At 39.6% G+C, this 27,119-nt stretch overlaps 1 protein-coding gene across 6 annotated transcripts in view; it reads left to right on the top strand.

Moving 5' to 3' along the window:
* Nucleotides 1-23,245, top strand: part of PIWIL2 (piwi like RNA-mediated gene silencing 2) — a 75,697-nt gene extending 52,452 nt beyond the window's left edge. For 5 of the 6 annotated variants that reach the window (XM_073892630.1, XM_073892631.1, XM_073892632.1 and 2 more), the window contains 3 exons: nt 19,331-19,584; nt 20,030-20,137; nt 21,399-21,699. In XM_073892630.1, coding sequence (XP_073748731.1) covers nt 19,331-19,584; nt 20,030-20,137; nt 21,399-21,555 — 519 coding nt within the window. In that variant the 3' untranslated portion in view covers nt 21,556-21,699. Of the gene's footprint in view, nt 1-19,330; nt 19,585-20,029; nt 20,138-21,398; nt 21,700-21,724 lie in introns of those variants that run through there. The other variant, XM_025873863.2, reaches the window with a different exon arrangement.
* The last annotated feature ends 3,874 nt before the right edge of the window (nt 23,246-27,119 follow it).

Here is a 27,119-nt window from a genome sequence, read left to right as displayed (position 1 = left end):
ATTTCTCAACTTGAAGTGTTGCTTTAAAGCTACAGTAATCCAGGTGGTGTGGTCTTCGCAAAAGAATAGATGTCAGTGAAACAGAATAAGAGAGCCCAGAAATAGAATTATGCAAATAGTGTCCAGTGATCTTTGATAAAGGAGCACATACATGCAATTGAAAAAGGTTAGTCTTTTCAACAAATGGTGCTGGAACAACTGTTCACCTGCATGAAAAAGAATCGAATCACATACTTTTACTTAAATTAACTTAAAAGGTACTGCAAGTTTATATTTAAAATGCAAAATGGTAAACTGGAAGGTAACAAAAAAATCTAGGTGACCTTGAGTTTTGATGAGAACTTATTTAGATACAAAAGCACAATCCATAATAGAAAGGATGAGTTGGACTTAATTAAAATTTAAAATTTCTCAGGGTGCCCGGCTGGCTCAGTTGGAAGAGGATGCGACTCTTGATTTTGTTGGGGTTGTGGGTTTGAGCCCCCAAACTCACGGTTTGGGTGTAGGGATTTTATTTATTTATTTGACAGAGAGAGACAGTGAGAGAGGGAACACAAGCAGGGGGAGTGGGAGAGGGAGAAGCGGGCTTCCCGCTGAGCAGGGAGCCCAATGTGGGACTTGATCCCAGGATCCTGGGATCATGACCTGAGCCGAAGGCAGAGGCTTAACCATCTGAGCCACCCAGGCGCCCGATAGACAAAACTTTTTAAAAAATTAAAAACTTCTCTGTGAAAGATACTAAGAGAATGGTAAACTACAGACTGGGAGAAAATATTTGCGAAGCACCTATTTGATAAAGCATCATTATCCAGAATATACAAAGAACTCCTAAAACTCAAGAAGACAATCTCATTAAAAGAAGGGCAAAAAGACTTGACAGACATCTCACCAAAAAAGTTACAAAAATGGCAGATAACTATATGAAAATACAACATTAGGGAATTGTAAATTAAAACAATGAGATACCATTACACTCCTATTAGAATGGCCAAAATCCAAAACACAGATGACACCAAATGCCAATTGAGGATATGAAGAAATAAGAGCTCTCATTCATCTTTGCTGGTAGGAATGAAAAGGGTGCAGATACTTCAAGGGAAGACAATTTGGCAGTTTCTTTAGGCTCCACTCCCAGCGCAGAGCCCAATGTGATTGAAGGTCTGACTCTTGGTTTCAGGGCAGCTCAATCTCAGGGTTGTGGGATCTAGCCCCACATTGGGCCCAATGCTTAGCATGGAGTCCACTTGAGATTTTCTCTCTTGCTCTCCCTCTACCCTTCCCTCAGTGCATGTGTGCGTGCGTGCTCTCTGTCTCAAATAAATATGTTTTATTATAAGATTATACATTATATATATTATTATATACTATAAATACATCTTACTTATTTGAGAGAGAGCACAAGCAGGGGGAGTGGGACAGGGAGAGGGAGAAGCAGACTCCCTGCTGAGCAAGGAGCCTGACATGGGGCTTGATCCCAGGACCCTGGGATCATTACCTGAGCCGAAACCAGATGCCTAACCAATTGAGCCACCCAGGCACACTCCCCTCCCCCTCAAAAAAGACTCTTGAGGCACCTGACCGGCTCAGTCAGGTAGAGCATGTGACTCTTGATCTCCGAGTCGTGAGTTCAGGCCCCACGTTGGTCGTAGAGCCTACTTAACTCTCACCGTAGGATCCAGCAGTAGCACTTCTTAGTATTTACCCAAATGAGTTGAAAACTTATGTCAGTGCAAAAACTTCCACAGAGTTGTTCATTGCAGCTTTATCCACAATTGCCAAAACTTAGGAGCAACCAAGATCTCCCTTAGTAGGTGAATTGAAAAGTAAACTGTGATGCATCCAGACAATGAAGTATTATTCAGCAAAAAAAGAAGTGAGCTATCAATTCCTGAAAAGACGTAGAGGAACTTTAAATACATATTACAAAGTGAAAAAAGCCAATCTGAAAGACTACATACTGCATGGTTCCAACTATAGTACATTCTGGAAAAGACAAAACTATGGGGCCAGTAAAGAGATCAGTGGTTACCAGAGATTTGGGAGTGTGAGGAAAGGAAGGATAAATAGGGGGAGCACAGGGGATTTTTAGGGCTGTGAAACTATTATATATGATACTGTAATGATGGATACATGATGTCATGCATTTTTTCAAAGCCTAAAGAAAATACAACACAGTGTGAGCCCTAATATAATTATGGACTTTAGGGTGCCTGGGTGGCTCAGTTGGTTGGGCGACTGCCTTTGGCTCAGGTCATGATCCCAGGGTCCTGGGATCGAGTCCCACATCAGGCTCCCCACAGAGGAGGGACCCTGCTTCTCCCTCTCCCTCTGCCTGCTTCTTCCCCTGCTTGTGCATGCTCTTTATCTCCGTAAAATAAATAAATAAAATCTTTAATAAATAAATGCTGTCCAAAAGAAAAATTTATGACTTTAATAACAATGTGTTAGTATTTGCTCATTTGTATTGTAACAAGTTGTAACAAATGTACCACCCTAATATGGTAATGGGGAAAAACTGTGTAGGTTGGGGAGGGGTTATGTGGGAACTCTGTATTGTTGTCTCAGTTTTTTTTGTGAACTTACAAGTGGTCTAAAAATAGTCTTTTTTTTTTTTTTTTTAAGATTTTATTTCTTTGAGGACTGCCTGGGTGGCTCGGTTAAGCGTCTGCCTTCGGCTCAGGTCATGATCTCAGGGTCCTGAGATGAAGCCCCACATTGGGCTCCCTGTTCAGCAGAAAGTCTGCTTCTCCCTCTCTGACCCTCCTCCTTGCTTGTATTCTCTCTCTGTCTCAAAGGAAAGAAAAAGATTTTATTTATTTGAGAGAAGAGAGAGAGAGCGTGTGGGAGGGGCAGAGGGAGTACATCATGATCCATGTACAGGTCATGATCCTAGGGCCCTGGGATGGAGCCCCTCACCAGGCTCCATGCTCAGTGCATGCACACTCTCCCAAATAAAATCCTTAAAGATTGAATGCAGGGTTCTTTAACAGGGTTTAAGCAGGGTTCTTTAAAATCTTTTAAAAAAATTAGATAACTGCAAAATTCTATGAATATAAAACCTTAGAGTTTTATAAAAGAGTGACCTTGGGCGCCTGGGTGGCTCAGTCGGTTAAGTGACTGCCTTCGGCTCAGGTCATGATCCTGGAGTCCCGGAATCAAGTCCCGCATCGGGCTCCCCGCTCAGCGGGGAGTCTGCTGCTCCCTCCAACCCTCCCCCCTCTCATGTGCTCTCTCTCTCTCATTCTCTCTCTCTCAAATAAAAAAAAAAAAAATCTTTAAAAGAGTGACCTTATGGTATAGCAAACTAGAACCAAATAAAGCTGTTCAAAAAAGGAAAAAGGGAAAAAAAAACACTTCCAAACCTTCTAGCCTTGTAGGTACCCTCGTTGTATCAGCAAAACCAGAAACTGATGCCAGGGGAAAAACAGATACAGAAGCCTGGTTCATTTATCTAGGCCCCCATTCTTCCACTGATGTTGCCTGGATCTGAGGTCTTCCCCTAAATATTTATGTACTTTGTCCAGCTTTTCAGTTGTCAGGTTTCTCAGAATTCCTGGTCCACCACCTGAAGTCTCACAGGCAAGCTTTAAGCTCATCCATGGTTTTATTTAATGTCTGTATTTAGATTTATATCTTTAGTCCAGCCATTCTCAAATTTTTGGTCTAAGGAACCCTTTACATTTTTAAATAATAGTGAGTTTTTATTTAAGTGGTATATTTCTATCTATATTTACCATATTCAGAGTTAAAACTGAGGAAATGTTTTATGGTTTTGAATTTAAAATAACAATAAGAAAGGAGTGCTAGTAAGGATATGGAGAGAAGGGAACCTTCTTACACTGTTGGTGGGAATGTAAATTGGTGCAGCCACTGTGGAAAACAGTGTGAAGGTTCCTCAAAAAATTAAAAATAGAACTACCGTATGATTCAGAAAAATGAAAACACTAACTTAAAATGGTATCTGCTGCATTATTTGTAGTAGCCAAGATAAGGAAACAACCTAATTACCCATCAGTGGATGAATACAGAAATAGTGGTATGTATATTACAATGGAATATTACTCAGCCATAAAAAAAGAATGAAATCTTCCCATTTGCAACAGCATGGATGAACCTTGAGGGCATTGTGCTAAGTGAAATAAGTCGGGGGAAGACAAATACCATATGAGTTTATTCATATGTGTCATCTATTTTTAAAGATATATTTATTTGAGAGACAGAGCATGCACACAAGTGGGGGGAGGGGTAGAGGGGGAGAATCTTCAAGCAGACTCCCTGCTGAGCACAGAGCCCAACATGGGGCTTGAAGCTTAACCGACTGAGCCATCCAGGCTCCCCTCTATGTGTCATCTTAAAAAAAAAAAAAAGTTCATAGAGAACAAATTGGTAGTTGTCAGAGGTGGGGAGTGAAGAGAGTGGACAAAATGGTTAAAGGGGGTCAAAAGGTACAAACTTCCAATTTTAAAATTATATAAGTCATGGGGATGTAATGTATACCTTGGCAACTGTAGTTAATAATACCATATGTTGTATATTTGAAAGTTGCTAATGGTAGATCTTAAAAGATCTTAAAAGAAAAAATATTGTAATTATATGTGGTGATGGATGTTAACTAGATGGATTTTGGTGATGATTTTGCAATATGTATAAATATGAAATAATTATGTTGTAGAGCTGAAACTAATCTCCTGTGTCAACTATAGTAAAAAATAGGATAAGAAAAGTATAAACTCAGTACATGTTAATAACATAAAATTTTTGTTTTTATTTTATTTATTTTTTAAGTAAGCTTTACGCCCAGCATGGGACTTGAACTCACGACCCTGAGATCAAGAGTTGCATGCTCTACTAACTGCGCCAACCAGATGCCCCAGTAACAACATTTTTAATTAAAGATAACTACTTCCAAAATGTTTAGTGAGAGGAGAGCCATTGTTTTACATTTTTGCAAATGGCTTTAATGTTTGAGTTAGAAAAGTGCAAGTAAATATTTTACATTTAGTCTTTTGTGGTGTCATTTACTATCTGGAAAATTCTAGTGTGTATTTATGAGAGAATTACAGAGAAAATAACAGGTAATGTAGTAGTGGTAGTAGTAGTATAAAAATATTTTTTTACTTTATGGACTCCCTAGAATGTTCCAGAGACTGCTGGTAGGGAAAGATGGGACCCCAGAGGACACCCACTCAGTCAAGACTGTTCATCTGAGCTTGTAGACTTATCTCCAACTATCTGCTTGGCCTCTCTACTTTGGTGTCTCAGGGGCCACTGAAACCTAGTGTTTTGAGTTTGAGTGCCAGTGTTTCCTTCTACTCAAGTGTGAAAATCAAAAACAAGCTACATTCTTGACACTTGCCTCAGCTTTATCTTTCATGATGAGTAATCACCACATGTTAAGTTCATCAGTTATTTGGCCTGAGCTTAAGAAGCTGGAACTCTGCTCTGATCAACCCTTGTTGCTGCTGATGTGGTCCTGACTATGGCTATGACTACATAGGCCTAGGCCAGTTTCGACTGGTATTTAACTTTTGCCTTTAGAGTGAAGAGTTTCAGGCAGCTGTAGAATATGTGAATATGGGTTCTTTCTGCTTTTCAATTCCACCTTCACTTCTCTTTTCTCAGCAGAATTGGGAAGAGATTAGGGTGGAGTGCTAATAACTCCAGCAAGTGGTTAATATTTGGAGGGATTTTCCAGACATTAGCCTGCCCTTCCTGCACCCACAATTGCCCATAGTTTGCCTGGCCTCTTCTTTTTTTTTTTTCCCAGTTTTTTTAATTGAGTAAAATACATATAACATAAAATTTACCATCTTAACCATTTTTGATTAATACAGTTCATGGTTTTAAATGCATTTGTAATGTGCAGTTATCACTACCACAATCTCCATAATTCTTTTCATCTTGTAAAAACTGAAACCCTGCACACATTAAACAATAAATCTCCATTCTCCTCTTTCCCCAGCCCCTGAGCAACCACCATTCTACTCTCTATTGATTTTGACTAAATACCTCACATAAGTGGAATCATATAGTATTTGTCTTTTTGTGACTGATTTATTTCACTTAGCATAATGTTCTTAAAGTTCGTCCATGTTGTATTGCAGAATTTTCCTTTTTAAGACTGGATAATATTCCATTGTGTGTGTGTGTGTGTGTGTGTGTGTGTATATATATATATATATATATATATATATAGACACTACATTATGATTATGCATTCATCTGTGGACACTTGGGTTGCTTCTGCACTTTAGCTATTATGAATAATACTGCAGTGAACACGAGTGTACAAACATCTCTTCGAGACCCTGCATTCAATCTTTAGGGTATATATCCAGAAATGGAATTGGTCGATCATATGGTGAGTCTCATTTTTTGAAGAACTGCCATACTGTATTCCACAGCAGCTGTATCATTTAATAATCCTGCTGTGTGCAAGGATTCCAGTGGCTCCACAATCTTGCCAATACTTATTTTCATTTTCTGTGTGTGTGTATGTGTATGTATATTTATATTAGCCATCCTAGTGAATGTGAGGTGATATATTATTGTACTTTTGATTTGCATTTTGCTAATTCTCCCTTCAATTCTGTCATATATTTTGATTCTCTGTTATCAGCTGTATAAATGTTTATAATTGTTACATCATCTTGCAGTTTTGGAACCTTTTTTAATGTATAATGTTCTTTGTCTCTTGTAACTTTCTGATCTCAAGTCTATTTTGTCTGATGTTACTATAGACATCTCTAGTTTCTTTCTTTTTTGGGGGGGTAAGGCAGTGAGGGACTGAGGGAGACGGAGAAAAAGAATCTTAAGTAGGTCCACACTCAACACAGAGCCTGATGCAGGACTTGATCTCACAACACTGAGATCATGACCTGAGCCTATATCGAGTTGGATGCTTAACTGACTGAGCCAGTTAAAAAAACTGGTCTCCCCCACCCCCAGTTTCTTTTCATTACTATTTGCACAGAATATCATTTTCCATTCTTTCGCATTCAATCTATATGTGTTTTTGGATCTAAAGTGACTCTTGTAGGTAACATATAGATGGATCAAGTGTTTTTAATCTATTCTGCCAGTCTCTATTTTTGTGATTGGAAAGCTTAATCCATTTACATTTAAAGTAATTACTAATTAGGGGAGAAATTCTGTCCTGTTTGTTTTCTATATATGCTACTTACAGCTTTTTTTGTCCTCCATTTACTGTATTACTATCTTTTTGTTTAGTTCATTTTTTTGTAGTAAAATGGTTAAATTCCTTTCTCATTTCCTTTTTTAAATTGTATAATTAACACAATGATTCAAGAATCCTATACATCATGCATTGTGCATCAAAGTAAGTATACTCTTAAGCCCCTTTTTCTTTTTTTTTTTTTTTAAAGATTTTATTTATTTATTCATGAGAGACAGAGGAAGAGAGAGAGAGAGGGAGAGAGAGAGAGAGAGAGAGAAGCAGAGGGAGAAGCAGGCTCCCAAGGAGCAGGGAGCCCGATGCGGGACTCGATCCCAGGACCCCGGGATCATGACCTGAGCCGAAGGCAGACGCTTAACCATCTGAGCCACCCAGGCACCCAAGCCCCTTTTTCTATTTCACTCATCTTCCCCACCCCCCTTCCCTTTGGCAACCACCAATTTGTTCTATGTATTTAAGTGTCTGTTTTTTTGTTTGTCTCCTTTTTTCTTTGTCCATTGGCTTCTTAAATTCCACATATGAGTGAAATTAAAAAGTATTTGTCTTTCTCTGACTGACTTACTTCACTTAGCATAATACTATCTAGGTCTATCCGTGTTGTTGCAAATGGCAAGATCTGTTTTTGTGGCTGAGTAATATTCCAGTGTGTGTGTGTGTACACACCACATTTTCTTTATCTATTAATCTGTCAGTGGACACTTGGATTGCTTCTGTATCTTGGTTATAGTAAATAATGCTTCCATAAACATAAGCATCCTTATATCTTTTCAAATTAGTGTTTTTGCTTTCTTTGTATAAATACTCAGTAGTGCAGTTACTGGATCATACGGTAATTTTATTTTTAATTTTTTTGAGGAACCTCCATACTGTTTTCCACAGCAGCTGCACCACTTTGTATTCCCACCAATAGTGCATGAGGGTTCCTTTTTAGTTGTGGAGAACATCCTTACCAACACTTGTTATTTCTTGTGTTTTTGATTTTAGCTATTCTGACTGGTGTAAGGTGATATTTCATTGTGGCTTTGATTTGCATTTCTTGATGAATAGTGATGTTGAGCATCATTTCATGTGTCTGTTGGCCATCTGTATGTCTTTCTTGGAAAAAATGTCTGTTCAGGTCCTCTGCCCATTTTCTTTTTTTCTTTTTTTTTTCAAATTTTAAGTTGGTTCCAATGCCTAATGTGGGGCTTGAACTCATGATCTTGAAATCAAGAGTTGCATGCTCTACCAGCTGAGCCAGCCAGGTGCCCCCATCTGCCCATTTTTTTAACTGGATGATCCGTTTTTTGGGTTTTTTTATGGTTTTTATGAGTTCTTTATATATTTTGGATATTAACCCCTTATTGGATATATCATTTGCAAATACCTTCTCCCATCCAGTAGGTTGTCTATTTTTGTTGATGGTTTCCCTCACTGTGCAAAGGCTTTTTATTTTGCTCTAGTTGCAGTAGTTTAACTTTGCTTTTGTTTCCCTTACCTGAAGACACCTATAAAGAAAAAATGTTCCTATGGCTGATGTTAAAAAATTTAATACAAATTTCTTTATCTCACCATCTTCTTTATCCATTCATCAATTGATGGACACTTGGGCTGCTTCTGTATCTTGGCTATTGTAAATAATGTTGCTATAAACATAGGGGTGCATGTATTCCTTTGAATTGGTGTTTTTGTATTTTTTTTTTAAAGAAAGAATTTTTTTTTTTAAGATTTTATTTATTTATTTGACAGAGAGAGAGAGAGAGTTAGCGAGAGCAGGAACACAAGCGGAGGAGTGGGAGAGGGAGAAGCAGGCTTCCCGCCGAGCAGGGAGCCCGATGTGGGGCTGGAGCCTGATGTGGGGCTGGAGCCTGATGTGGGGCTGGAGCCTGATGTGGGACTCGATCCCAGCACCCTGGGATCATGACCTGAGCCAAAGGCAGACGCTTAACGACTGAGCCACCCAGGTGCCCCGTGTTTTTGTATTCTTTGGGTAAATACCCAGCAATTGCTGGATTGTAGGGTAGTTCCATTTTTAACTTTTTGAGGAACCTCCATACTGTTTTCCGCAGTGGCTGCACCAGTTTGCATCCCCACCAAACAGTGTACAAGGGTTTCTTTTTCTCCACCTCTTCGCCAACATCTGTTTCTTGTGTTGTTGATTTTAGTCAGTCTGACGGGTGTGAGGTGATATTTCATTGTAGTTTTGATTTGCATTTCCCTGATGATGAGTGATGTTGAGCATCTTTTCATGGGTTTGTTAGCCATTTGTATGTCTTTTTTTTTTTTTTTTTTGGATTTTATTTATTTGAGAGAGACAGAGCACAAGCAGGGGGAGTGGCAGGCAGACCGCTGAGCAGGGAGCCCGACATGGGGCTCGATCCCACAACTCTGGGGTCATGACCCAAGCCAAAGGCAGACGCTTAAACCAGCTGAGCCACCCAGGCACCCCAGCCATCTGGATGTCTTCTTTGGAGAAATGTCTGTTCATATATTCTGCCCATTTTTAATTGGATTATTTTGGGGTGTTGAGTTTTATAAGTTCTTTATATATTTGGATGATCTTTATTGGATATGTCATTTGCAAATATTCCCTCCCATTTCATAGGTTGCTGTTCAGTTTTGTTGATTGTTCCTTCACCGTGCAGAGCTTTTTATTTTGATGTAGTCCCAATAGTTTACTTCTGCTTTTGTTTCCTTTGTGTCAGGAGACATATCTAGAAAAATGTTGCTATGGTTGATGTCGGAGATACTACTGCATGTGTTCTAGGATTTTTATGGTCTAAGACCTATTTAGGTCTTTAATCCATTTTGAGTTTATTTTTGTGTATGGTGTAAGAAAGTGGTCTAGTTTCTTTATCTTGCATGTTGTCCAGTTTTCCCAACACCATTTGTTGAAGAGACTGTCCTTTTCCCATTGGATATTCTTTCCTGCTTTGTCAAGGATTAATTGACTATATAATTGTGGGTTTATTTCTGGGTTTTCTATTCTGTTCTATTGATCTATGTGTCTGTTTTTGTGCCTATACCATGCTGTTCTGATAACTAGTTTGTAATAGTCTGGAATTGTGATGCCTCTAGCTTTGCTTTTCTTTTTCAAGGTGTCTTTGGCTATTCAGGGTCCATTGTGGTTCCGTACAATTTTTCAGGATTATTATGGCTCTGTGAATAATGCTGTTGGTATTTTGATAGGGATTATGCTAAATGTATACATTTCTTTGGATAATATAGACCTTTTAATGATATTTGTTCTTCCAACCATGAGCGTGGAATGTCTTTCCAGTCCCCTACTATTATTGTATTACTGTCAACTTTTTCCTTTATGTCTGTTAATAGTTGCTTTATGTATTTAGGTGCTCCCATGTTGGGTGCATAACTATTTACGATGGTTATATCCTCTTGTTGGATTGTTCCCTTTATCATTATGTAGTGTCCTTTGTCTCTTGTTACAGTCTTTTAAGGTCTGTTTTGTCTAATAAGTATTGCTGCTCGGTTTTTTTTTTTTTAATTCCATTTGCCTAATAAATGCTTCTCCATCCCTTCGTTTTCAGTCTGCATGTATCTTTGGGTCTGAAGTGATTCTCTTGTAGGCAGCATATACATATGTCTTGCTTTTTTATCCATTCAGTAACACTATGTCTTTTTATGAGAGCATTTAGTCCATTTAAATTTAAAGTAATTATTGAGGGGCGCCTGGGTGGCTCAGTCATTAAGCGTCTGCCTTCGGCTCAGGTCATGATCCCAGGGTCCTGGGATCGAGCCCCGCATCGGGCTCCCTGCTCCGCAGGAAGCCTGCTTCTCCCTCTCCCACTCCCCCTGCTTGTGTTCCCTCTCTCGCTGTGCCTCTGTCAAATAAATAAATAAAATCTTTAAAAAAAAATAAAAATAAATAAAGTAATTATTCATAGGTATATACTCCTAACATTTGTTACTTATTTTATGGTTGTGTTTTAAAGATTTTATTTATTTATTTATTTATCTATTTATTTATAAGAGGGTGTGCACACATGCATGTATGCAAATGGTGGGGAGGAGCAGAAGGGGAAAGAGAGGGAGAGGAAGAGGATCTCAAGTGGACTCTTGTGCCGAGTGTGGAGTGCAACAGGGCCTGATCTCACCACCCTGAGATCATGACCTCAGCTGAAACCAACTGAGCCACCCAGGTGCCCCTACTTGTTTTACGGTTGTTCTTATAGTTCTCTGTTCCTTCCTTCTCTTGCTCTTTTGCCTTACGCTTTGATGGCCTTCTTCAGTGATATGCCTGGATTCCATGTTCTTTATTTTTTGTGTATCTATTACAGGTTTTTGATTTGTGGTTGTTTTTAGGTTTATATATAACATCTTATGGGTTGCTTAAGTTTGAACTCATTCTAAAAGCAATAAATTATTTCCCTCCACCAACCACAGTGGATGTATAGGATGTCTTACTTTACATTCTTTTATTTTGTGACTCCCTTGGCTGATTTTTATAGGTATAATTGATTTATTGCTTTTGTGCTTTAACCTCCATACAGGTTTTATAAGTGATTAATCTACTACTTTTGTTATATTTTTGCATTTATCTTTGAAATTTTTTCCTTTCATAATTTCCTTAATCCTGTTATAACCTTTTCTATTCACTCAGGTAAAGGAAAGAATTTCCTTTATTGTTTCTTATAAGGCTGGTCTAATGGTGATGAACTTCTTTAAGTTTTGTTTGTCTGTGAAACTCTTTATCTCTCCTATTTTGAAGGATAACCTTGCTGGATAGAGTATTCTTGGATGGAGGTTTTTTCCTTTCAGTACTTTGAATATCTCATGTTACTCTCTTCTGGTTTGCAATGTTTCTGCTGAAAAATCAGCTAATAGGTTTATTCATTGTCTTGGTGTGGACCTCCTTGGGTTGATTTTGTTGGGGGCACTCTCATTTCCTCTTGTGTGTGTTCAGTAGCTATTTTCTATGTGGTTAGCATGGGGATTACATGTAACATCCTAAAGTTCTAACACTCTAATTTGAATGTATTGTAGTTTAACTTCAATAACATACAAACTCTGCTCCTTTACAGGTCCATCTCTACCTCTTTATATCTATATACAAGTATAGATATATATAAAATGTATCTAAAATTTATTATATATTTTGACATTTGATGTAAAAAAATACATGTGTCTTTATTTACAAATAAATATGTGCCCCAAAACTTAGACTGATAATCCTTTTAAATACATTTGCCTTTAAATTTTGAAAAAAAAAAACAAGATTTAGAGTTACAAACCAAAGGTAAACAATACTAGGTTTTAGACTAATACTTTTTTTTTAATTTACTAGTCTTTTAAATCATGTAGAAAATTTTAAAATGTAGTACCAACCATCGTTCCAATAATACTTAATCTATATTGAAATCTTTATTTCTTCACATGGCTACACATTAGTGTAATAAGGTATTCTTTTATTTCATCCTATAGGACTCCCTTGAGCATTTCTTGCATCGCATGTCTCTTGGCAAGAAACTCTTTCAGCTTTTGTTTATCTGGGAATGTCTTAATTTCTTTCTTACTTTTGAAGAAATAATTTGCTGGTCTAAGTTTTTAGTGACAGTTTTTCTTTTAGTACTTTGAATATATCAGCCCACTACATTCTGGTCTCCAGAGTTTCTGATGAACAGTCTGCTGATAATCTTACTGAGCATTTCTTGCATGTGATGTGATTTGTTTCTATCTTGTTTTTAAGACTCTTTATCTTTCAGCTTTTGAAGATTTGATTATGTGTGTCAGTGTGGTTCTCTTTAAATTCATCTTACTTGGAGGTCATTGAGCATTCAAGAAGAATGTTTATATTCATGTCTTTCATCAGATTTAGGAAGTTTTCAGCCATTATTTCTTCAGATATTCTCTGTTCCCCTTTCTCTCTTCTCCTGGGAGTCCTATGATACATCTGTTGGTCCACTGGATGGTGTCATATAGGTCCCTTAGGCACTGTTCTCTTCAGTCTTTTTTATTTCTGTTTCTCAGTCTCAATAATATCCATTATACAGTCACCAAGTTTGCTGGTTTTCTTCTGCCTGTTCAGATCTGCATTTGAATCCGTCTAGGGAATTTTCATTTCACTTATTGTACTTTTCAACTCTAGAAGTTATTTTTGGTTACATTTCAGATGTTTTCTTCATTAATATTTCCACTTTTGTTTACTTTGTCCACATCGCCCTTTGGTTCTTTGAGCATCTTTTTTTTTTATTTTAAAGATTTTTATTTATTTATTTGAGAGAGAGAGAGCACATGGTGGGGGAGGATCGGAGGGAGAAGCAGACTCCCCACCGAGCGGGGAGCCCGATGCGGGACTCGATCCCGGGACTCCAGGATCATGACCTGAGCCGAAGGCAGTCGCTTAACCGACTGAGCCACCCAGGCACCCTTTGAGCATCTTTAAAACAATTGTTTTAAGGTCTTTGGTCAGTATAACTGCCATGAGGTCTTTGTTAGCAACAGTTTCTGTTGATTTAATGTTTTCCTTTGGGCCATACTTTCCTGTTTCTTTGTTTGCCTTGTGAGTTTTGTTGAAAACTGGGCATTTGAATCTAATAACATTGTAACTTTGGAAGTCAGATTCTTCCCCTTCTTAGGGCTTTGCTGTTTTGGGTTAGTTTTCTTTTCTTTTTTTTCTTTTTTTATTGTTTAGGTTAGGACTGTGCTGGGACATAAGGTCTTCTAAGTTCCTTTGTGAGCTTTTCTCTGTCCTGGCATGCATTTTCACTTCCTGATTATTTACATATACTCAGTTGTTTTTGAATGTCTAGTTTCAGTGTCTGACCCCCAAAAGAGGAGAAAGAGCAAAATGAAGGGCAGGGGAGGATGGCACTTGATCATTAAATCCTCTGGAAGTCATTTTTGCTAGAGACGTAGATGTAACAAGAATGGCTGCCTACCTGTTTGCACACGTGTGATCAGAAACAGCTATCAGAGCACAGATTCCCAGTATTTATAGGATAGTGCCCTGCAGGGTGGGTGAGCATGGGGATAGGGCTCATTTTGTACTGAGAATAGAAATAACCTGCACTTCGCTGTCCAAGTCTTCCCAGGAAGTTGCAAGCCTTCAGCAAACTCTGGAGTTCAAAAATCGTTTGTATCAGGTGGACTCTGCAAGTGCATTTGTTATCTGGGTGGGGGGACACAAATTCCTTGTCCTTCCTCCTCCATCATCTCCCAAGAATTCTGTCAGTCTGGTCTGTTTTTCATAAAAATTTCTCCAGCCTCAGGCCTCCTCTTCCTACTACCCACACTCACTCTTTTAAGATTTTTTAAAATTAATTAATTAATTTTAGAGGGAGAGAGTGTATGCACACGTGCAAGCAGGGGGAGGGGCAGAGGGAGAAAGAACCCAAAGGAATCCAAGCTGAGTACAGAGCTCAGTGTGGGTCTCAATCCCACAACTGCAAGATCATGACCTGAGGGCGCCTGGGTGGCTCAGTTGGTTAAGCGACTGCCTTCGGCTCAGGTCATGATCCTGGAGTCCCGGGATCGAGTCCCGCATCGGGCTCCCTGCTCGGCAGGGAGTCTGCTTCTCCCTCTGACCCTCTCCCCTCTCCTGTTCTCTCTCTATCTCATTCTCTCTCTCAAATAAATAAATAAAATCTTTAAAAAAAAAAAAAAGATCATGACCTGATCCGAAACCACGAGTCAGACACTTAACTGACTGAGAGCCACCCAAGCACCCCTGGGAGTGTGATTTTTATATTTTGATGTTTTTGTGTGTTACCATAAGAATGAAGGTTTTTGGTGTTTTCTGACATTATGAACTGGAAGTGTTCTAGTCCTAATACCCATTCTTAATCATCTTTGATCTTTTTTTTTTGTTTTTAATTTCTTAAAATTTTTAAAAAGATTTATTTATTTGAGAGAGAGAGATAGCAATAGATAACACGAGTGGGGGAGGAATAGAGGGAGAGGGAGAAGCAGGCTCCTTGCTGAGCACAGGGCCTGACACAGGGCTCAATCCCAGGACTCCAGGATCATGACCTGAGCCGGAGGCAGATGCTTAACCGACTGAGCCGCCCAGGGCCCCGATCTGTTTTTTAGATGGTTGCCAGAGTAGTTTTTCAAATGTGTGACTGATCATATAGTGGTCTCTAGTTGTTTTCTCACCCCTTCTCCAGCTATAATCTAGGCCTTTGCTTGTGTTCTACTTGGAATCCTATTACCCTTCTTTCCTGCACGAATTGTCTGCTGATCTTTCATTACACCTTTTCCTGAGGCATAACATTCATTTCTCCCGCCAGATGACAAACGTCATACTTTTCTGTTCTTACAGTGTTTTGCTTATACCTTTATAATGTTATTTATAATTTATCACTAGCATTTACTTTATGTGTCTGTCTCCCCAGTTTTAATTTGGGTTCCATGAATATTTGGATTGTATCAAAGTAATTTTTTAATTTTCTGAGACTAGCACAACTGCTTGTATTTAGTGGCTTTGAGTGTTCTATGAATGAATGGAGACATAACTAAAAACATTTCAGACTTTCATTAGATACTGATTTTTCTACTTGATCCTTGTCATTATACTCAGTGCTAGCAATACCAAGTCAAACAAACATAGTCCTGCTTTCGGGGTACTCATTAATTTATTTAGTGTATTTACTCTTTTACTGGAGTGGTTTAATAATATACATTTAACGTTTATGTTTCAATATTGTGATTTGTCAGGGTACCTGGGTGGCTCTATCGGTTAAGCATCTGCCTTTGGCTCAGATCATGATCCTGGGATGCTGGGATCAAACCCCTCATTGGGCTCCCTGCTCAGCCAGAAGCCTGCTTCTCCCTCTCCCTTTGCCCCTCCCCCCCGCTTATGCTCTCTCTCTCTGACAAATAAGTAAAATCTTTATAAAAAATGTTGTGATTTGTCTTATGTCCTGACCCCTGTCTAGACCATAACCATCATTTATGAAATGAGACTGGATTAGATGACCTAGAAAAGTTACCACTGTTAACTATTATTAGATTTTTAAGCTCCTTGGGGTGCCTGGGTGGCTCAGTCATTAGGCGTCTGCCTTCAGCTCAGGTCATGATCCCAGGGTCCTGGGGTCGAGCCCCACGACGGACTCCCTGCTCAGTGGGAAGCCTGCTTCTCCCTCTCCCACTCCCCCTGCTTGTATTTCCTCTCTCGCTGTGTCTCTCTCTGTCAAATAAATAAATAAAATCTTTAAAGATAAAAGATTTTTAAGTTCCTTGTTAACAGGAATCATGTCTTTCACTTCTACTGGCAGCTTATACAGGGCCAAGTATGTAGTATCTCACACGCACTGGTTGGTTAGCAAATTTTAAAGAAAGAGGTGATATCAGTGAATACTTCAGATGAATTTGTTTCTATTTTTCACTCCATTGATCTCATTATGTCCCTTCTCTGTGCTTCAGAATATCTGTATTTCCTTGATCTAGCTCGTTCTCAACAGTGCTCGCTTCGGCAGCACATATACTAGCTTGTTCTCAACAGCTTTTAAAGATAAATGTAGTTAGCTACTGAATAACACAAGGGTTAGGGGCCCCCCCCCCCACACTCAGTCAAAAATCAGTGTATAACTTTTTTTTTTTTTAAGAACATTTTAGTTCTTTTTTTTTTTTTTAATTTTATTTATTTGACAGAGAGAGACACAGTGAGAGAGGGAACCCAAGCAGGGGGAGTGGGAGAGGGAGAAGCAGGCTTCCCGCTGAGCGGGGAGCCCGATGCGGGCCTCGATCCCAGGACCCTGGGATCATGACCTGAGCTGAAGGCAGACGCTTAACGACTGAGCCACCCAGGCGCCCGTGTATAACTTTTGACTTCTCAAAAACTTAACTACTAGACGAACCGTGAGAGACTATGGACTCTGAGAAACAAACTAAGGGTTCTAGAGGGGAGGGGGGGATGGGTTAGCCTGGTGATGGGTATTAAAGAGGGCACGTATTGAATGGAGCACTGGTGTCATACGCAAACAATGAATCATGGAACACTACATCAAAAACTAATGATGTATGGTGATTAACATAATAATAATTAAAAAAAACTTTACTGATAGCCTGCCATTGACCAGAAGCCTTACCAATAACATAAACAGTAGACTTCACACATCTTTTGTATGTTAAATGTATCACATACTGTATTCTTACAACAAAGTAAGCTAGGGAGAAGAAAATGTTAAAATCATAAGGAAGAGAAAATGCACTTAAAGTATTGTACTGTATTGAAAAAATTAATGTATTTAAGTGCACCCACACAGTTCAAACTCATGTTCAAGAGTCAACTGTATATGTTTTTACTTTATCCCTCTTAACAACCCTGACAAGAAGGTAAGGTGGTCGTTGATCTCCACTTTTCAACTGAGGAAACAGTGTTCAAGATCATAGCCAAGGAACAGCAGAGTCAGACTCAGTCCCAGATCTCCTGATCCCAATCCAGTGTCCTTCCTCTGTTTCCTAATCTGTGAATTGAGAGTTTCTTCCTGATCTCAGTACCTGTGGTATCCACCTTTTAACAGGTTATTTGTCTTTGAGAAGTCACAGAAATGTGTTAACTTTAGCAAAATGGGAATTAGTTGATAAAAGTATGGAGAGTCTCAGGATTGGTGAGAAGGTTTAGCATCAAGCTGGGAAATGGACAGGAGTCAGGGTAGCTCCTAAAGTTCCAGAAGCAAGGACCTAAAGAGACACTACCAAAATCCAAGTGAGTTGCATTCTCTGCTCACGAGTCAGAGCAAGGAGGAACATTATGTTGGCATGACTTGAGTCATCTTTATGTCCTTTGGTTAGTACAGTGGTTCTCAGCTGGGGGCAGTTATATCCTCCCAGTGGGCAATGTCTAGAGGCATTTTTAGCTATAACTAGGAGCAATTGCTGCTGGCATCTAGTGGGTAGAGGCCAGGAATGCTAAATATCCTATAGTGTCAGCCCCTACAAAACAGAATTATCTAGCCACATAGATCAAAAGTGCTGAAAAACTTTGGATGAGGGGAAGGCACCTGGATTAATAGTCCTACCAGACTTACCCTGTTGGAGGTAGAAGAAAACTAAATGTTCTTACCAAAAAGGGTAGAATAGATGCTGGAGAGCCAAAGACAACACAAAAAAATGTAGTACAAACTGGAGTAATAATGTCAGTTTTGGACTGTGAAGATCAGTACACATTAGTAAATGGAACACTTGAGGTGTTTTAGAAAAAAAGGGATATTTATAAAATATTTTAAGTTCTGAACTTGAACTCCAGAAATATTCTAAATGATTATGTTTAAAAAGTATTCTTTGAATTGAAACTTAAAAAGAATAATGTATAAAGAATGAATAGTGTAAAAAAAATAAGAATGTATAGTGTGTGTGTATTTAATTCAGTAATAATTTAGGTTTTTGAGGGGAATTGTGAATAACCTATGCCACGCAATTAGAATCAAACTGCCACTTACTGTGAACCAAACTAAAGTACTTTTCAGGGAACTTCTAGTTTAAAAAAGAACAGCTTATTCTCTTGAACCACCAAAATCAAACCCAGCTAGAACATAATTCTCTAAATGGGAAACATTATTCTTCAAACTGATTCAATCAGTTTTTTGCTAATTTTTTGCTAATTATTAGTTAAAAACAAAAATGTTTCACATTATACTTTTTGCTAATTAATTACTTAGTTAAAGCAAAAATATTTCACATTATACCTGATTGTAGGATAATATAGTAAAGGGTCCTTGGTAAAGGACCCTTTTCACTAATTAGCAACTTTGGATGTTGCTTATACATAAAAATATGAAGATGGTAGATCTGTAGAATGTGCAGTCATAGAATTTTTCTAACAGTTTACCTTGTTCTTTGCCTAGACAGTAATTCATGTTAAATCCAAATCATAGGAAGATTGATTCACCCCCTAATTTTCCTACCATTCCTTTTAACTTTGAGTATGTGCCATAGTATGTGACTCATCACTGGCTTATTTTTGCTTTCATATTTTACAACACCTTTGCTGTACCAGGTCTGTTTTACTACCCTGAGGAAGTCTAGAAATGACTAGAAGCTCTCCCCCCTTCCCTTCTGACATGGTGGGTTTGGTCCCCCCTGTCAGAAGGATCTGCTGCCACATCTCCAGGCTGTGTACTGAGTGAGCCTCTCTCTGCTTGCGGTCATTAACCCCAGACCCCACAGTTCACCTCAGCCGGGTGTCCGTTGCAGGTGAACCACTGTCTCCCAGAGAAGATCGTGGTGTACCGTGATGGAGTGTCTGATGGCCAACTAAAGACGGTTGCCAACTATGAGATTCCTCAGCTACAGAAGTGTTTTGAAGCTTTTGAGAATTATCAGCCCAAGATGGTAGTATTTGTAGTTCAGAAGAAAATCAGCACCAATCTGTACCTGGCTGCTACTGAACACTTTGTGACTCCCTCCCCTGGGACTGTGGTAGATCATACCATAACAAGCTGTGAGTGGTAAGTGGGGAAAACATTATATTTCAACAAGAATAGGTTGGAGGAGTTATCTGTTCCCTGGGTATTGGAATGGGGAGGTTGCCTAGAGAGATGTGGAATGGAATCCTCAGAGATTTGCTGTTATAAAATATTTTCAAAAGGATTAAAAAGAAAACAATAAAGCTTTTACCTCTTAAGTATAAAATATTGAATGCACATTCTTTTCCTAAGGTTGTGCATACTTTTTAAACCTTCTGCATACAGTTTCGGTAGTTCATACTACCACTCTTAAATAGCCTGTTGAGTCTGGAAACCTGAGCTGTAATCATGGTGGTCTGTGTCCTTGATCCAGTCATTTGACCTCTCTGAGCCTTAGGTGGAGGAGCCAAAATCATCACCAAGATCTTTTCCAGCTCTCTTTAGCCAGATCTGGCCATATCATTCCTTTGTACTTTTTCATTCCTAGGGTGGACTTTTACCTTCTTGCTCATCATGTACGGCAGGGTTGTGGCATTCCTACCCATTACGTCTGTGTTCTCAACACTGCAAACCTGAGCCCTGATCACATGCAGAGGTGAGCTGACTGATAGATAATTTACTCTTTCTGTCTTGTAATTCTGGCCAGCTTGCTAAATTTACCCTTTGAGTTTCTTCTTGTCTTTCATGATAATGGTATCTTTTTGGAGAGTGATTGGTATTTCTTGTGCACATTAAAATTATTTGGAGAGCTTTTATTATTTTTTTTTAAGATTTTATTTATTTATTTGACAGAGACACAGCGAGAGAGGGAACACAAGTGGGGGTGGGGGTGGGAGAGGGAGAAGCAGGCCTCCCGCTGAGCAGGGAGCCCAACGATGACGATGACGTGGGGCTCCATTCCAGGACTCTGGGATCATGACCTGAGCTGAAAGCAGATGCTTAACAATTGAGCCACCCAGGCGCCCCTATTTGAAGAGCTTTAAATAATAGTGATGGGCGCCTGGGTGGCTCAGTTGGTTAAGCGACTGCCTTCGGCTCAGGTCATGATCCTGGAGTCCCGGGATCGAGTCCCACATCGGTCTCCCTGCTCAGCAGGGAGTCTGCTTCTCCCTCTGACCTTTCCGCCTCTCATGTGTTCTCTCTCTCTCTCTCATTCTCATTCTCTCAAATAATAAATAAAATCTTTAAAAATAAAAAAAAATAAAAAAATAGTGATGCCCAGGCTTTACCCCCAAGCAATGTAAGGCATTCTTATTTTAAAAACTACCCTGGGTGATTATGATACACAGTGCGTTTTGAGACCCAATGTCCTTGGGCTCAGATTATATCGGTACTTTGCTGGAGTACTTACCCTTCTGCAGCCTCTTCTTGAGGAAAAAAAAACAAACTCTTGTTTACCTTGTTTCTTTTTTTTTTTTTTTAGATTTATTTATTTATTTGTCAGGGTTGGGGGGAGAGAGCACGAACAGGGGGAGCAACAGGCAGAGGAGAAGCTGGGTCCCTGCTGAGCAAGGAGCCTGATGCAAGACTTAGTCCCAGGACCCTGGGATCATGACCTGAGCTGAAGGCAGACGCTTAACTGACGGAGCCACCCAGGTGCCCCACCTTGTTTGGATCTAAAAACGGGGGCACCTAAAGTGAGGGGATTTACCCATGTTACCCATGTCCTCTTGACTTACAAATAGTGGAAAGGAAATCCACTTAGAAATAATGATTCCCAAAAGTTGCATCATGTATTTCTCAGTTCCCCAGTTTTTTGAAAAGTATGCTGTGTGTCATACACCCATTTGTACATAATCATGTCCCAGATTGAAGGTGGAGAGTCATACAGATCGTATGTTCTTCTTGGCCTACAGGTTGACTTTCAAACTGTGCCACATGTACTGGAATTGGCCTGGCACCATCAGAGTTCCAGCTCCTTGCAAGTACGCCCACAAGCTCGCTTTCCTGTCAGGACAAATCTTGCATCATGAACCAGCCATCCAGCTGTGCGAGAACCTGTTCTTCCTGTGACTGGACCACCAGGATGTGGGCTGGTTCGGGAGGTTAGCGTTCTGAACTCAGCTGCGACTCCTGTGGGAGCAACAGGGATGGGAGGGGTTTTTGTGTTGGTGGGTTTTTTCACCGACCCAGTAGAATAAGATATCTTTTCTTCTTTTTTTTTCTCTGTTATACCTGATAGCACCAAGAAATAAGTTCCATTCTAAATATCAGCTGGAAATTGCCTTCTGGTCTTTGTAGACCAAGTGGAGGCAGTACTGCTTCTGCATAGATGGAGAGGTGAATACGGGGGAACCTGGAAGAGCCTCCACAGCCCAATGTGCTGTGGAGACCTGCAGAAGCAGCAATTACACCTTAGAAGTTCTGCTTACTAAGCAGTTCCCATTTCTGGCGCCAGAGGTGATAATGAATGAATCATTCCACATTTCTTAAAGTAGAGAGTTACTTTATTGGGGCAACAGAGAAAGGTAATAAAAAGGCCTGTGAGGCAAAGTTTTTCAAGATACTGCTATTGCTGGCAAGTGTGAAAGGCATGTAGTAAAACCAGCTGGTGGCGTCGTCAGGCCCTTCTGACCTAATCTTGTCTGCGGATTGAGTTTGTGACACCTGTGACATGAGTTGGCTTTGAAGCTTTCGAAAGGGGCCTTTAGCCATTCCTTGGTCTCCTGAGAGAGGCTGGATAAAGTTTTTTTCTGTATGTTTTAGTTGCTTTACAGTGTCCCATATTGATTTTTCTACACCCCTCACCCCCGAACTTTAATAAGTTTCAGTTTTTAAATTAAGAATCAGAACGTGGTGAAATTCAACAGCTAAGAAGGTTCATGACAGAGTGTGAGTCTTTCTTAAACCTTTCTCTCGGATGTGTGGCCTCCTTTTCGTTGATGTGTTTGTAAATGGAATCACTCATTTCCCTTGCTCAATAACCTATTCCTGGCTCTTGGCTCATTTTGTTAGGAATTTTTCTGAATCCAGCTTAAGATTTCCAGAAGTCAACTTTGGAAAACATGACACTCCTGCCAAAGTCCAGACCATTTCAGCTTAGAAAGTTGTCACTCGGCCTGTGGGGTTTTTTTGTGTTTATTTTTCCCTGTTTTAAAATCTTCTAACCCTTTTGGGGTTAATTCAGCTTTAACTTGCTTTAACTGGTTTTAAAAGCCAGCTTTATTTACCCTTTTCAAATTTGTATTTATTTATTTTTTGGTGTGATGGCATGGAGAGGACAAAGCAGAAATTCCCATTTTATATGACAGTGTGTGAGAAGAGAAACTTTAGCTTAAAAAACTCCTTAGAAGAAGAAAACCAAGCAAGTTTTCAGTTTGTTGTGGTGCCCAGCCTCTGCTTCAAAGTTCTGTTGAAGAACTTTTGAGTGTTGATAGTCCTTAAGTGCACTTGTGGTTTCATTTGGAGTGCAGGACATAGGGTAAGGCTAAGACCTGGAATTTAAAACAAATTGGATCACTGGTCTCTGGCTTAACTGATCAGCTTTCTGATTCTCTTTGGAAGCATTTTGAGTTTTGAATTTCTCTTTTGAAGTTGGATTTCCTAATACTCATTTTCACTTATATAATCAGAAAAGACAAATGCTTGAATATAATACAAAAATTTCTTCACTTTTTATTCCTGTTTTCTTGCATTGTTTTTCAGTCTTAATGTGAAATGATTGGGCTGTGGGGTAGGAAATAAATAAAAACAAATTTGTATAAATGTGAATTTGTGTTTGAAATAGTGCTGTTGATATATTGATATAGTTCTTTTCCTTCCTAGAGCTGCAACACTTGTTAGAATTATTAGTTTATTATTCAGTATGAAGATGCATCTCCAGTGTTAGTAGCAAGGTAATTTCACTGTGACCTGCTAGTAAGATTTCTTGGTAAAGTCACTAACAGTCTTCTAGGGGCAACTGAGGGATGTGTCTCCGTGCGTGCGTGTGTGTGTGTGTGTGTGTGTGTGTGTGTGTGTGTTTCAAATCTCTTTTCCCATTTCCCATCAGTTTCTATTACCTTTGTGAGAGCCAGCTCCAAGTGTGGCCTCTCCCTTCCCCTTTTTCTAATAATGCTTGCCCTTCTTTCTGTAACCCTTAAAAATACCTTCCCAAAGCACGCTGGCTGCTTGCTTCACCACTACATCTCTTTGTATTTATTTAGAAACTCCATTTTGAAATGGTGCAGTGCTTCTTGAACTCATTCTTTTTTTTTTTAGATTTTATTTATTTATTAGAGAGAGAGCACAAGCGGGTGGGGGGAGGCAGAGGGAAAAGCAGACTCCCCACTGAGCAGGGAGCCAATGTGGGGCTTGATTCCAGGATTCCAGGATCATGACCTGAGCTGAAAGCAGACACTCAACCAACTGAGCCACCCAGGCGCCTCTGAACTCATTCTAGATAGAACCTAATTTTTCTTAAGTAGGCTCAAATAAATAAATAAAAGTGGGCTCTATGCCCAAAGTGGGGCTTGAATTCATGACCCTAAGATCAAGATTCTCATGCTCTGCTGACTGAACCATCTAGGCACCCCTAGACAGAACCTAATTTCTGTACGATGTTACAGGGCAACCTTTTGTTGAATGGTGTGAAAAAGGAAGCAGTTTTTTATTTATTTTTTTATTTTTTAAGATTTTATTTATTTATTTGACAGAGAGAGACATAGGGAGAGAGGGAACACAAGCAGGGGGAGTAGGAGCAGGAGAAGCAGGCTTCCTGCAGAGCAGGGAGCCTGATGCAGGGCTTGATCCCAGGACCCTGGGATTATGACCTGAGCTGAAGGCAGACGCTTAACGACTGAGCCACCCAGGCGCCCCAGGAGGCAGTTTTTTAAATAGACTACCTTTCTATATTAAAAACAAAACTTGTGCCTGAAATTTCTCAGTGATTTAAGATTACTGGAGAAGACCCTACTTTCACTTTGTGGCTCCATACCTAGCTTTACCTGAGTTTCTTAGTAAGTTTTCCTGTCTGAATTTATTTTCTTTCTTTAAAAACAAATGAGGAAAATCAAGAGAATGAGAAAACAAGCCATAGACTTGGGGAAAATATTTGCCAAAAACATATTTGATAAAAGACTTACCTGAAATAAAACAAAGAACTTTTAATAATAAGAAAACAACCTGATTGAAAATCAGGCAAAAGACCTGAACAGACGTCTCACCAAAGATATACAGTTGGCAAATAAGCATATTGAAAAGGTGTTCAACATCATGTCATTACAGAATTACAAATTAAAACGAGATACCACTACATACCTATTAGAATGGCCAAAATCCAGAACTCCGACAAGATCAAATGCTGACAAGGATGTGGAGCAATAGAAACTTCTATCGCTCGCTGGTAAGAATGCAAAAATGGTACAGCCACTTTGGAAGACAGTTTGGCAGTTTTTTACAAACACTCCAAAAGAGGTAAGGTGACTGAATGAATAAAAAAGCAAGATTCATCTATATGCTGCCTACAAGAGACTAACTTCAGATCTAAAGATACCTACAGACTGAAAATGAAAAGATAGAGAAGCATTTACCATGCAAATGGAAGTGAAAAGAAAGCTGGGGTAGCAATACTTGTATCAGACAAAATAGACTTCAAAAGAGCAAAAGATAAAGGAGGGGGCGCCTGGCTAGCTCAGTTGGTAGAGCATGGGACTCTTGATCTCAGGGTCATGAGTTCAAGCCCAATGTTGGGGGTAGAGATTACTTAAAATAATAAAATGGTTAAAGTGACAAAGGTTATTATGTACTTTACTCCAATTAAAAAAAATTTTTAGGGACACTTGGGTGGCTCAGTTGGTTGAGCATCCAACTGTTGGTTTCAGCTTGGGTCTTGATCTCGGGGCTGTGAGTTGAAGCCCCATATTGGCTCCGTGTGGAGCCTACTAAAAATAATTTAAACAAAAAAGGACACTATATGATCATAAAGAGAACAATCTATCATGAAGATACAACAATTGTAAATATTTATGCACCCAACATGGAAGCACCCAAATACATAAAGCAGCTAATTATAAACATAAAGGAAGTAATCAATATAATGGTAGCAGGGGACTTTAACACCCCACTTACATCGATGGATAGATCATCCAAACAGAAAATCAACAAGGAAACAGTGGCTTGAATGACACATGGGACCAGATGGACCTAACAGCTATATTCAAAACATTCCAGTGGGATAACACATTCTTTTCAAGGGCACGTGGAACATTCTCCGGAATAGATCACATGTTAGTCCACAAAACAAGTCTCAACAAATTCAAAAAGATTATAAAGTCCTACCATGCATTTCTTCTGACCATGTTATGAAACTAGAAAAGAAAAAATCTGTAGACAGAAATACAGGGGCACCTGGGTGGCTCAGATGGTTAAGCATGTGCCTTCAGCTCAGGTCATGATCCCAGGGTCCTGGGATCGAGCCCCATGTCCCGCTCCTGGCTCAGCGGGAAACCTGCTTCCCCCTCTGCCTCTCCCCCTGCTCGCGCTCTCTCTCTCTCTCTCTCTCTGTATCTCTGTGTCTCGAATGAATAAATAAAATCTTTAAAGAAAAAAAAAAAAAGGAAATACATGGGGGCGCCAGAGTGGCTCAATTGCTTAGGCGTTCTACTCTTGGTTTCTGCTCAGGTCATGATCTCAGGGTCATGAGATCAAGCCCCACAGTGGGCTCCCAGTCAGCGGGGAGTCTGCTGGGGGAGGGGGATTGTCTGCCTCTCCCTCTGCCCCTTCCCCGCACTGGCACACACACTCTCTCTCAAATAAATAAAATCTTTTTTTTTAAAGATTTTATTTATTTATTTGACAGAGGGAGACATAGTGAGAGAGGGAACACAGGAGGGGGAGGGGGAGAGGGAGAAGCAGGCTTCCCGCAGAGCAGGGAGCCCGATGTGGGGCTCGGTCCCAGCACCCTAGGACCATGACCTGAACTGAAGGCAGATGCTTAATGACTGCGCCACCCAGGAGCCCCAAATAATTTTTTTTAAGATTTTATTTATTTGAGAGAGAGAGTGAGTGAGCGAGCAGGAGCGGGGGAGGAGTAAAGGGAGAGGGAGAAGCGGACTCCGCACTGAGCTGGGAGTCCACAGCGGGGCTTGATCCCAGGACTCCAGGATCATGACCTGAACTGAAGGCAGACACTTAATTGACTGAGCCACCCAGGTGCCCCTAAATAAATAAAATCTTTTAAAAAAACTCCACAAATACTTGGAGTTTAAATAACATACTACTAAACAATGAATGGGTCAACCAAGAAATCAAAGAGGAAATTAAAAAATGCTTGGAGAGACAAATGAAAATGATAACACAGTAGTCTAAAATCTTTAGGATGCAGTGAAAGCTGTTTAAGATGTTCAAATAAACAACATAACTTTACACCTAAAGGACTAGAAGAAGAAAAAACAAAACCCAAAACCAGAAGAAGGAAGGAGATAAGAAAGATTAGAGCAGAAATAAATGAAATAGAAACTAAAAAAAAAAAAGAAAAGATCAGTGAAACCAGGATCTTTCTTTGAAAATATCAACAAAATTGATAAACCTTTAGCCAGACTCATCAAAAACTAAACCTACTTTTACCATATTCTCTGAAAATCACATTCCTTGGTATT

The sequence above is a fragment of the Callorhinus ursinus genome, unplaced genomic scaffold, assembly GCF_003265705.2.
Source record: "Callorhinus ursinus isolate GAN/ISIS: 27379988/994484 unplaced genomic scaffold, GSC_fseal_2.0 scaffold4, whole genome shotgun sequence".
In the NCBI taxonomy this organism is placed as follows: Eukaryota; Metazoa; Chordata; class Mammalia; order Carnivora; family Otariidae; genus Callorhinus; species Callorhinus ursinus.
Note: the sequence above shows the minus strand (reverse complement) of the source record. Positions and strands in the feature narration are given on the sequence as shown.